A 13,347-nucleotide genomic window follows, 5' to 3' on the forward strand; every position below is an offset into this window, starting at 1 on the left:
TTGAAAAATTCTAGAGTTGGAGAGCCTTGAGGAAGTAGCAGAGGAGCCCAAGAGCAGGAAAGAGGTTGTCATTTGAGAGTGAGGAGATTGAGACTGCATTGGAGGCTTGTCACTTCCTGTTAGTGCCCTTGAGAATTGCGAGTCACTGAATTTATAGAAGAGGAAAGGCAGCCAGGAGATTGACATTTCAAAGCAAAGTTGAGGAGAGTAGGTTACAAGTTGCCAATTCCATTCTTGATTTTAATGTATTTTGGTGAAACCTGTTTAGGTTATTTTCCCTCCATTTCTTATCACTGTAGAGTTTTAACATTTTAACTTAGAATCACTGTAGATTTTTATGTAATATAGTCTGCAGATTTTAAAAAATGTTTGAGCTGGGGATCATGGGCATGGCATTTATTTACCTTTTCTTTTTAGCAATGTAAGTAATTTGCTTAACAGATGTTTATTTGAGCACAATCTATATGTCCTGGTATCATTCATTTGCTGAGTGGGGGAAGGGTTTGGGCAGGTTACCTGATCTGATTAACATTATAAAAGACTACTAAGATTGCCCTTTGGGGTTATGGAGGGGCAAGAGTGGAAACAGGAAAACCAGCTGGGAGGCTACTGCTGTTGTCCAGGGAGCCATAATGGTGGGTTGGACCAGGATATCAAGATGGAGGTGTCTCTGTAGAAAAATCATCTTACAGTGTTTTTATAATTGTTCATCTCCCAACACTTGGATTTTTTTGATTGCTTAATATCAGATTTTGTCAAATATTTGTCATCAAATTACTAGTACTTTGAATATTGGAACTGGACTTAACTGTACCTTCATCTTTATTCTTCTTTTGGCAGAGAAATTGCTTTTACTAGGCAACTTCATGAGAAAACATCTCAACTCAACTATTACTATATGGGTTTCTACATTCATTCATGTCCTAAGATGAAATATAAGGTAAAGTTGATTTTTCACACGTGTCTGCTGTAGATTCATTATGAAAGTTAGTGCTTTCATAGTTTCTTGTCATATTAATTTACCTTGCCAAATGTAAATCATGAATTATTTTAAAATATGTTTTAAACTTTTCATAGAATCTAGTTTGTTCATTGCCTAGAACAGTGCCTGACACATAGGCACTTAATATTTGTTTAATATAGGTTAATATGTAGAAAGAACCTGAATACGTAGAAATCCCAGCTATTCTTGAACTTTCAGTGGGGTCCTCCTTACTTGGGGCAGCACAGTATGCCCACTAAGAAATCTGCCTTCTCTGGGTGCACTCTAACTCTCCTCTGCCCTCCATTCTTTCTCGTCCATTTAGTTTTGGCTTTGTTTCCTTTGGACCCAGTCACAGTCCAGAAAAACTTGAGCTCGATGCAAGCAGCAAGATATTTTCAATAATATAATATTTGCAAATATTTGTATGGTTTTCATCGTAGAAAAAATGAATCCCTAATAGGATTTTTGTCTCATGGCACAGGCTTTTGAGCTTTGAAGGGGGGACAAATGGGTTAATTAAGGAAATCTCCTTCCTGCCTCAGAAATGAAGCTTTCTATAGTGAGAACCATAGTGTCTATTGCTCTTACTTTGTAATTCATTGTATAATTATGAGATTTAAGTATATTTCAGAATTTCCCTTTCAAAAAGTTTTAGCTTTTATGACTGTCTTTAATGAACCTCTTCGATGTTTTGTAAGTATTGGTAGCCCACTGTAAAAACTCTGGAAAGTCCACAGCAGTGTAAAGGAGCAGACTGCCTCCATCCCGCCCACTGTCGCAGCAGTAACCAAGTGCCTCTGCTCCACTTAGAGCACTGCTTTAACCTCTGAAGATGCAGAAAGATGTAAATATGAATCTTCCTCTTAAAACTTGTAATCTCAGTGAAGATTAGGGGTATTTTTCATAAAACCAGGTCAGTACAGTGGTCTGGTGAGTGGCATAGGAGGCAGTGGGGGTTTTCTACACAAGGTGTGAAAGAGGAAAAGGTTTAACTAAGAGGGAGGAGAGGCCCCCGAAAAGAGTAGATATAATGGAGAAGCACATTTCAAGGAGGAGCATATAGGGATTCAGAGGTGACCCTGCTCATGACATATTCATGTAAAAAGGTAACCAAAGGGCTGTGAAAGCTAGGCTAAGGTAGGTAGGCAGTTGGGAGTCTTTGAAAGTTTTAGAGCCAAGAGCATGGCATGTATAAATCAAAAAATATGAATATATTCATATGTATAAATTATTATTTTTTAAAATTATGGGACTTTTTAAACATAAGCCAAATTAAAAAGTGTAATTGAACCCCTGTATACCCATTACTCAGCTTCAGCAATTATTAGTACGTCTTATTTCATCTATTCCTTCATCCTGATTCCCACCTCCATCATCTTTTGAATTGTTTTGAAACAAATCTAGGGTATCATTTCATCTGTGCATATTTTAGTATGTATTTCTAAAAGATAAGAGCACTTTGAAAAAATAACCACATTTTCATAATCACACCTCAAAAGTATTAGTATTTCTAAGTATCATCCTATATCTAGTCAGTGTTCATGTTTCCCCAATTGTCTCATAATATTTTTTTTTGAGGAAGACTAGCCCTGAGCTAACATCTGCCAATCCTCCTCTTTTTGCTGAGGAAGACTGGCCCTGAGCTAACGTCTGTGCCCATCTTCCTCTATTTTATATGTGGGACACCTACCACAGCATGGCTTGCCAAGCAGTGCCATGTCTGCATCCGGGATTCAAACCCTGGGCCGCTGAAGTGGAACGTGTGCACTTAACCGCTACGCCACCGGGCCAGCCCCCTCTTAATATTTCTTTTTACGGTTAATTTGTTTGACTTAGGACCCAAACTCGTGAGGTCCATACATTGTATTTCGTTGCTTTGTCTCTTAAATCTTTTTAATCCATAAATTTCCCCTCCCTCTTTTTTTTTGTCCCCTCTTACAAAGGAATAATCCACAGAAGTTGGTGATTAACTAAATGTGGGAATGATCAAGAATGATTCCAAAGCTTTGAGGTTAAGTACTGAATGGCTGGGGAAGTGATGAGTCCATTGTTAGAAATTATGGATTCTAAAAGTAGAACTGGCTTTGAGAGAAGGGTGATTCTCGTTACCTTGCTGGTTTTATGTTGACAGCCCAGGTAGTCTGGTCAAGGTGTCCTGCTGGCCTTTGGAGTTTCTTGTTTGATCTCATACTTAAGTGTACACTGTAGATAACTTCTGAATTTGGTCATCAAAAATTTTCTTTATGGCTGAATTAATAATTTACTTGATAGGTCTAAAGATATATTCTGTGCAGAAGGAAAAGCTCACGTGAACGTATTTTTCTTTTCCTAAAATACTTATTTGATACTGTTTTTATTAGCATTTTCTCCTTCTAGCTCATTTTTCTGGTACTAGATCTGAATTAGGTCAGGGTAGGAAACTCAAGTACTCAAGATAATGTAATACAATTAAACACTCAAAACTCTGACCACCCTATCTATTCATCTTCCTCTGTGTGCTTGTGTATGACCCATTCTAAACAGAAGTGTTTTTATACCAGTCTTAGGCTCTTGTAGAAATTTCACTTTTACTTCCTATCTTTAATAGCCATTCCAGTGTCACAGCATTTTTCTTGGTGAGTTTTTCCTTATGCCTAAGCTAAAATCTAAATGCCTCTATATTTTAACCCATTTCTTCTGTTTTTGGTCATTAGTGGAAATATTGACCATAGTTTCGTCAGCTCTTTCCTCTGCATGAAGACTTTTAATCATACCTTTACTGACCCCAGTCCAGACTAAATATTGTATGTTCTTCAGTCTCCTTTCTAGGTAGAGCTCTGCTTGGAAACGGAAGTCTGGCTCGTATCTAGTTTTTAGTTAAGGATTTTAAAAATGTCCTCCATGTAGCTCAATTTGACTTAATCATATTCAGTCTAAATCTGTCAGAAGTATAGCTTCAGAATATTATTTTTTAAATTCCATTTGCATGAGAGATGCCCCCACGCCTACTTGTCTTCTGGCCTAGTCTGTTCCTTCCTCTCTGTGATATTTATTGAGTTCCTACTGCAAATACAGCAGTGAACAGTACAGGCAAGATCCCTAGTTTCATGGAACTTCCATTCTAGTGGATGACCTACGATAAATTAATAGAGCCGACAGATGTCAGATGGGGTAAGTACTGTGTGAGGTGGTAAACATTTAGTAGGTATGGCTACTTTAGATTGGGGTAAAGGTGGGCCTCTCTGAGGAGTAATGTTTAGGCTAAGATTTGATTGACAAGAAGTCAGCCAGTGGGAAGACAAAGGGTCATTTCAGGAAGAGGCTGAGGGGACAGCCAGTGCGGTGCTTAGCTTTTGAGTTGCTGCTGTCATCAGTTTTGGCTGAACTTTAGAATGACCTGGGGAACTTCTTAAAAATACCGATGGTCAGGTCCATTTTAAGAGATTGTGATTAATTGGTTGGGCTTCAGCCATGGGCATCAGAGTTCTTTTTCATGCTCAGAAGATTCTAATGTGAAGTGAGGCTTGGGAACCCCTGCACCAGATTGATTTTTCACATCTTAGAGCCTAATGATAACTGGAAAGATGGCTATTTCTCATTGTAGAGTTTGCTATTTTCTGTTTGTTAAATTCAGAATCACTCTTACTGAAGAAGCTCATATCTACAGGTGACCTCCTTTCAGCTGGGTTTTCCCACCTGAGGGCCCTTACCCGTACCGTTCTCTTGTTTTTCTCCCTTCCTCTGCCCATCCTCCGTGCTTACAAACTCCTCATCCATCGTTTGTCAGCCTAGGAGTTACTTTCTCCAGTAATCTGTACTGGACCCTAAGACTAGATTGGACCACCCAGCCTCCCCACCCCCAGCTCCTGTAGCATTCTCCATTTCTTCCTAAAACTCAAGTCTATTTCCTGTGCATACATTTGTGAGAATCTGTTGATGTTTATCTTCATTGTGTATACCAGGTGCCTAACAGTGTGCCTGCTACACAGTAGATCTTTAATTCTTAATAGACATTTGTTGAATTAATGAGTAGAAATCCTAATGCTGAGGGTCAAAAGTATGTAGAATAGTGAGAAACTCTTTGATTTAACAAATATATACTGAGTGTGACTAGGACAACTTCTACTTTGTAAATAGGTTATAGCTTAGACACACAGACAGTCTTAATAGAATGTGACTAGATATCATGGAGTATGATAAGTACTGATAGCAAAGGGAGCTGATGACACAGAACTGTGCAACGGTTTGGAGAAGTTGGCTTAACTACAGCTAATCTTGGTTTTTGCAACTGTAAGATGGGAATGATGTAGAAATGAGATAATTCTGTATTTTTAATTTCAATTTGATTATAGAGCTACTTGTCCTAATAGGATAGAACCTACCTAGTAGGCTAACATTCACAAAATCATTACCTGTGCTTTTTTTGGGACCTATGAAGGTTCTGTGTATGTATGCTGACAGATGGCACCCAAACTTCTAAATGGCCTGCTTGTGCTATTAGCCAGACTTCTTAGTTTAGTTCAAATGCTGGGGAAAAGGAGAGGTTTATGCTAGTGTATACCAGTGCTGCCTCACTTTTTGAAAATTCACAGCATCGTGCACACTTGTCTTTTGCTTGGAGGAAAGTGGCACTGAACTCTGTTGGGGTTGGTGCTACAACACAGTGAACCTCTCAGTAATAAATCCTGCATTGTGCCACAGGGTGTCTGTTGATTTTTCCTTATCCATTCAGTGCAGAAAAAGTCTCAGAGCTCAGATGTTTGATGGTGGAGTAAAATGGCTATTTTTCTCCACTGAAGTGAGGAGAATTTGGTATGTTTGTGCCAGATCTCCAAGCTGCATGTCATCATTGAGGGCAGTCTGACTAACGTTCAGTTCAAGCCCATTTATGTCAGAAAAGAGCATCTACATATCCCACTGACTGAGCCATTGAATTTGAGGAGAACTAGTCAGAGGATGTGACAGAATACCATGTCACTCTGTTCCACATGTTGTATCAGAAACTAAGACTCTGATTTCTCTTTACTTAAGGATAAAGATAGGCAGTAATTTATGGTCATGATAGATTAAAGCCGTTTCATACCTGTTTTTAAAATAGTAAAATCTATGTCTGGGAGAGCCACATTGTAAAATATACTTGGAAGAATCTACGAAAGTGTTTTCTATCTGGTATTAAAGAGAAAAGGAATATATTTCAAAATAGGGGAATATTTTTGATAACTGAGAAGAAGCAGTCTCTTAGGTGCCTGGTACACACTAGACACTGGGAATATAGTTGTAAGCAGTGTAGGTGTGGGCCTTGCCCTGATACAGCTTACAGCTGAAGGGGCAGGTAGACAATTATAGTATAGTGCATAAAGTGACAACAAGTGACATTTAACTGTATCTGAAACTAGAGTAATGTGTAGATTTAGACATGTTAAGTTACATGTAATACATTTATTGTATGACATAGAGCAAGTTAAAGTATTTGACAGCAGGTCTGAGATACACAAAAGAGCTGGTTTTACCCGCTTGCTTTTATTGAGTAATGAGCTGTCATGGAGGCATGCTGAAATGACGAGTCTATCTTTATGTGTAGGGAGGACCATGGTTTGATAGATGCTTTCCGAGGGTGTCCATCATCAGTTCCTCTTACCCTGGGTGTGCATGCTGCTCCATCCATCAGAAGTAGAGTCTGTTTCCCTCTCCCTGGGTGGACTGGCCTTGTGACTTGCACTGACTGATAGTATACCATGGAAGTAGCTGTCTGGGACTTCAGGCCTAGGCCTTAAGAGGGCTGGCAGCTTTCCCTTCCTCTGTCTTTGGAGCCAGCCATCATGTAAAAGGTCCAACTACTCTGCTGGATAGAGAGGCCACTTGGGAGGCCTGAAGCCATCCTGCGTGTTTCAGCCCCGTCCAAACACTCCTGGCTGAATGCAGCTATGTGATTGAGCCTGAGGGAGGCTGGCAGAAGAACCGCCTCGTGAACTAGCCAGCTCTCAGAGTCCTGAGGAATAATGAATTATTGTTGTTTTAAGCCACTAAGTTTTGGAGTGGTTTGTTACTCATGATGACTGAAACGCATGGTCTGGGATGGAAATCAGTAGATATAGATGTAGATTTTTATGTACATAGAAATCATTCTGTGTTGAGCTGTGCAGACTCATGTCCTCAATTGAGCTGAACTGATCTGGGAAGTTTCTGATGGTTCAATGTGAGCGAGTTTTGGCAGAGTCACTTAATTTCCATAGAGATATGCCCATTTGGCTTATGAGAATTCATCTCTATAAGGAGTTTCATTTAATACCCTGACTTGAGCCTACAAGGCATTTCTTAATATGACAGATTTTGATTTTACTTGTCTTGCAAATGGTGAGCACTGCAAGAGGAAAATCACTATGTGGTCATCTTCATAGTTACATAGGGGCGTGTGCTGGCAATAAATTCTCCTCCCAAAGTCCTCATGGTTTGCTAATTTATAACAGTTATATTCTTGTACATCATATTTCCTAAAATGCATTTTTACTGAATTGTTTTGGTTTTACTGGTCTTCATGTGTATACCTGTGTGTATGCATTAAAGATTGATTTACATAAACATTATGTGGTTAGATATGTTTTGTCTGTGGCCATAGTCTTAGATGTAAGACTCAGGATAATCACAGTAGAACTTAAAGAGAGCTGGGAAATAGAGTCATCAGTGAAAGGAAATTGTCTGATATATTGTGTTATCATTGCTCACATTAACTGTTATAAAAATTGTGGCCATTTTAACGGGACTTGGTACTGTTTTAGCATAAATCAGTGCCAATTTTGGAACTCAGAAACTGGCTGAAATGAATGGAAATTATATTTTCAACTTAGAAGAGTTTCTCCTTGAAGGAGTTATCCTACTAAAATGAGAGGGGATGGTCTGGTTTTCTGGCTGCCATCCTCAGTGATGCTCTTCCTCTTGGTCTGCTCCTCTCGCAGTTCCAGGGTGATTGCTACCTATTCAGGCATCACAGGCCATCAGCAGTGGCTAGAATCAGAAAAGAACAGTGTCCTCTCCTGTGTCTCTTTTTAAAAAAACACTTTTAATTGTGGTAAAATATACATAAAATTTATAATCTTAACCATTTTAAGTATACAGTTCAGAGGTATTAAGTGTATTTATATTGCTGTATAACCATCGCAACTATCCATCTCCAGAACTCTTTTCATCTTGTACAACTGAAATTCTGTACCCATTACACAATAGCACCCATTCCCCCTGCCCCCAGCCTCTGGCAACCACCATTCTACTTTTTCTCTATGAATTTGACTATTCTAGGTACCTCATATAAGTGGAATCATACAGTGTCTATTTTTTTTTGTTACTGATTTATTTCACTTAACGTCCTCAAGGTTCATCCATGTTGTAGCAGGTGTCAGAATTTCATTCCTTTTTAAGGCTGAATAATATTCCATTGTATGTGTATGCCACATTTTGTTTATCCATTCATCCGTTGGTAGACACTTGGGTTGCTTCCACCTTTTGGCTATTGAGAATAATGCTAATATGAACATGGATGTTCAAGTCCCCACTTTCATTTCTTCTGTGTATAAATCCAGAAGTGGAATTGTGGATCATATGGTAATTTTATGTTTAATTTTTTTAGGAACTGCCATACTGTTTTCCATAGTGGCTGTACCATTTTACATTCTCACCAACAGCAAAATGGGTTCTAATTTCTCCACATTCTTGTCAATACTTGTTATTTTTTTGTTTGTTTGTTTGTTTGTTTTTGAGGAAGATTAGCCCTGAGCTAACTGCTGCCAATACTCCTCTTTTCGCTGAGGAAGACTGGCCCTGAGCTAACATCCGTGCCCATCTTCCTCTACTTTGTACATGAGATGCCTGTCACAGCATGGCGTGCCAAGTGGTGCCATGTCCGCACCCGGGATCAGAACTGGTGAACCCCTGGCCGCCGAAGCGGAACGTGCGCACTTAACCGCTGCACCACCGGGCCGGCCCCCTGGTTTTGTTTGTTTTGACAGTAGCTATCCTAATATGTGTGAGGTGGTCTATATCTCTTTTTAAGATCAAGAAAAATTATACCAAGAAGCCTCCTAGCCTCCTTCACTTGTTTCATTTGTCAGAGTTGTACCTCTAATCTATGCCTGAGTTAGTCATTGGCAAAGGGAGTGGAATTAACTCAGGGCAGCTATGATTGATGATGGGGAGAGTCACTTCCTGAAGCAGCGGGTGAACAACTGAACAGGTGTTTTTTTTCATTCTGCCAACAACCAGTATTTTTTTTTAACTGAACTGTTGGTTTATATTTTTTTAAAATATAAATGTTATATGCTTTATATATATCATTATTGTATATACTTTTTAAAATTGAGCTGTTGGTTTAAATATATTTAGTTTTCTGAGCCTTTTTAAAAAATGAATTTTCCTTTGCTTTCAAAATGTTTAATATTTGCAGGTAAAGCTTAGTTTATATTCTCTATTTTGGCTCCTTCCCATACATTTTAAAAGTATTCAGTTTCCTCTGAAAGTGGAATTGGAGTATGTAGAAATGGTGTTAGGTATAATTTAAAAATGTGCTTTCATGTTGTCCCTGAGAGTGCTGCTGTAAGCCGTTCTGAGATGGGAAGGAGGTGCTCTGATGCAGTTCTTTATCCAGACTTATGTGGGGGCCAAAGGAAACAGTGATTGTGGGCAGGCTACTTGGTATCATGACATGGCCGGACATCAGATGGTTGAAACATCAGAAAGGGTTCGGAAATGTCAGAAAAGAAACAAAAGGCTAATTTATCTGTGATTAATCATTCTTAAACTCGGTGCCTCAGCTTGATTGTGGTCAAACAGTACCCCTGTGATTCTGTAGGCGTTTGCCCAAAAGCACATAGTTGGCCTTACTGTTAGAAATGCACTTACAAAAAAAGTGGAGTTTATAGAGCTAAATCTGCAAAATCATGTGCTACTGAAATCCTGAAGCTCCCAGGCTTTTCAGTTTCCTGACCAGACAAATTAGCAAATGTGATTTTACTGCAGTCTTGCAGCCCAGGGTGATGCATTTGGGTACACGTGGTATTGACTTTGCTACTGCTGGTCTGAAAGAAATACAGATGATCTCATCAGTTAGCCACAGCACAAAACACTGGAGTTTTTGATTCAGCGTCTATTTTTCTTGATGTTAAATGTCCAGTAAATTAGACATAGTCAGTAGAAAAAATTTCCACAGAATAATTTTAGTAAGGGATTTTTGATACCTCCTACAGGCAGTGGGAGGTAAAAGAATTCACATACTCATCACAAATTCTTGTTTCTAAAATTGTCACAGATGGAATTTTGCCACATCATAATCAAAGGCAGTTCCTTAAGGATCATGTGTTCTAAGCTTCTTAGTACACATGAGAAAATTGAAGCTCCATATGATTAACTTGCCCAGAGTTTGCGTCAACTCACATTTAATTTTAGCAACGTGAAGGAGAGTTTGAAAAATTGAAATTCATGTAAATGACATTATTTGTCAGATTTATGATGAGATGTATATAACTTTTAATTTTGGAGAATCATAAAATACTTGCATATTAATTAAAGGTAAATGTTAACTGGGGAATAAAAACAAATTTAATTATGTCTTATTTTTCCCACCTTTCTTCTTTCTCTCTCCTCAATGAAATAGAAGACTTGGTATAGTACATGATTCCTAAACTTTGAAAAATATCAATCATCTTTGGAGCTTTTGAAGTAGACTTATGTCCGAGCTCTGTCCTGACCTACTGAGGAAGAAAGTTTGCTTCCCTCGTCTCCACAGCCCTATTCTCTGACTGCCAGGCACTATTTTGTGTACTCTTGAACTTCCCTCCCTCTGTGCTGTGTGCTGTCTCTCTCACCTGAGAGGGCTTTCCCTTATCCCTGCACCTGTAAGTCACAGCTAGCTTTCCAGACCAAGCTCACGCACCTGTCTTCAGTGACGCCATTCTCTGATCTCTGACCTCAGCCCTCACCTACTCCGTGTGCTACTCCTACTCTGTGTGCTGAAGCTGGAAGTCACCACTCCGATTCTGTGAACGCTTGTCATTTCTAAGTGCTTTATCGGTAGCTCTCCTTGTGCTCTAGCTGTTTGTAGGCATATGTGATCAGTCAGTGTTTATGGAAGGCCTACTCTGTATAAAATATCGTGCTAGATGCCAAGGCAAGAAGAAGATGATCAGACATGGTCCCTGCTTGGCAGTTCCTTGAGCAAACCATGTCTTATCTGTCATTGTCCCCAGTGCCCAGCAAATTAATTGGCAAATAGGAGGTACTCGGTGAGTTTACTGACATGCATTGCATGTGGAAGGCGGGCATCTGTCTGCGTGGATAAAACTAGGAAGTGAAGGAAAGTAGTGAGTGAGAACTGCCAGGACCTGGCCGCCTTCACGGGCCGTTCTAATTCAAACGTTGGGCCTAGAAAAAATTTTGAAGTACCATCTCATTGGTACAGTGTATATTTTCTGTGAATTCTTTTTCTCTTCTACCTACCTGTATTTCTTTTTAAGTAAACTTGTTATTAAAATGTGATATATATACAGAAAAGTACACTGGTGTTTTTTTCCCCAGATGGATAATTAGTTTCTTAAGGGCACTGCCCTGCACATATCAGTTTAATGAGTATTTCAATTAAATTATTTCTATGTCATTATATTTGTGTTATGATAAAATTTCCCAGCTTTCCCTTTTTCAGAGCTATCCTTAAATGAGCAAATTAATCATTTAATTTTAGGTTTCTCTCTATAGAATGATATTGGCTAGTCTAATCTATAATGAATGTTTGATTTAAGTACTGAAGGGTGTGCAAATAAGTCACTTGCTCTTGTACATTTCCTTCAAATAACTTAAAAGAATAAAAGCTACAGAGAACCTCTTTAATTAAGAGAGGATGATACGTTTTATGGAAATTCAGTTAAGAGAATGATTAAAACACAATGAAGAGTTTTTTATGTATTGTTGTGATATCAAGCACTTGTCATTTGCCAGTCATATCCCATTTTGTCATTTACCTTATCTCGTTGTTTACCGTGTGTATATTTGTTTAATTATATGAAGTTTTCAATTTTAATGTAGCCCTATTAATCTTTCCCTTTATGGCTCCTGGCTTCTGTATCATGCTTTTTTTTTCCCTTAAAGATTGGCACCTGAGCTAACAACTGTTGCCAATCTTTTTTTTTTTTTTTTTCTGCTTTATCTCCCCAAATCCCCCCTGGTACATAGTTGTATATCTTAGTTGCAGGTCCTTCTAGTTGTGGCATGTGGGAGGGCGCTTCAGCATGACTTGATGAGCAGTGCCATGTCCATGCCCAGAATCCAAACCAGTGAAACCTTGGGCCGCCACAGCAGAGCTGGAGAACTTAACCACTTGGCCACGGGGCTGGCCCCCTGTATCACGCTTTTAAAAGACCTTCTCTACTCTCATAGTAGAAGAGTAATCGTCCCTTTACTCATTTTCTCCTTGCAAGATTAATCTCAGGTTTGCTTCCACTGTAAGACCTTGCTTGACTCTCCTGGACACAAGTATATGTTTTCATTGCTGCTTATATGCTGGTATCTAACATTTACTGCATTGTATCACAACTGCTTGTTTTCCCCTCTGACTGTCTGTTTAGACTCTCAGCTTTTTGAGAGATGGAGTTTGAGCTCATTTATTATTTATTTTGGCAGCAATCTCTGATTTATAGTAAATGTGGATGGATGGATGGAGGTATGAGAATAATGAATCATTTGATCATTGGTTAAAGTGCATATCTATGCCAAATAAAGTGGCATCATTTGGCATTCCTACAGGATAAATCTTTTTATACTTTTGGCAATATTAATTGAAGATAAGTTTATTAAAAAGAATGTTTTCTTTTAAAGTAATGAGAAAGTTACATTTTAATTGTCAGATGAACAGTGAGGATACTCTTGCATTTGCATTTTTCTTCAAATTGAAAAAGCATTGCAAATAATTTAGAACACTTACAAATCTGAAATGATAGTCCTATATAATATTATATGTGGTTTATATTTGAATTAATGATTTATTTTTAAATAAGTTGATTTAGAAATGTATCTGATTGAATAAAGTTCATTATAAGTAAAACCCTTTAAATAACAGGGTACAGTATAAATATTTTTTTCTAGGGAGTATGATTTTAAATGTAATACTTAGATTGTAATGTAAGTTTGTAACCTAAACACTATTTTAACTAACATTAATTTGTTTCATGATCTAACATATTAGCTGTAGTAGGACAATGAAGGAGTTTCCCACTCTGACTTCCTATTCCTGCTTGCCTTAAAACTGCAATTTTCTATCAGGAGCATTTTTGCCCCCCACCCCCACCCCATATCTGAAGACCCTTTGGATTGTCACAACTGGGGCCATAGGGGAGGGGTGCATGTGC

At 38.5% G+C, this 13,347-nt stretch overlaps 1 protein-coding gene across 21 annotated transcripts in view; it reads left to right on the top strand.

Annotated features, from left to right (window-relative positions):
- ATE1 (arginyltransferase 1) overlaps nt 1–13,347 on the top strand; it is a 163,795-nt gene that overhangs the window by 81,404 nt on the left and 69,044 nt on the right. For all 21 annotated transcript variants that reach the window (XR_011436097.1, XR_011436110.1, XR_011435634.1 and 18 more), the window contains one exon: nt 841–940. Coding sequence is in view for 15 of the 21 variants with exons in the window: in XM_070259243.1 (XP_070115344.1) it covers nt 841–940 (100 nt within the window). In the remaining 6 variants the exon portion in view is untranslated. The remainder of the gene's footprint in view (nt 1–840; nt 941–13,347) is intronic.

The sequence above is a fragment of the Equus caballus genome, chromosome 1 (assembly GCF_041296265.1).
Source record: "Equus caballus isolate H_3958 breed thoroughbred chromosome 1, TB-T2T, whole genome shotgun sequence".
Classification (NCBI taxonomy): Eukaryota; Metazoa; Chordata; class Mammalia; order Perissodactyla; family Equidae; genus Equus; species Equus caballus.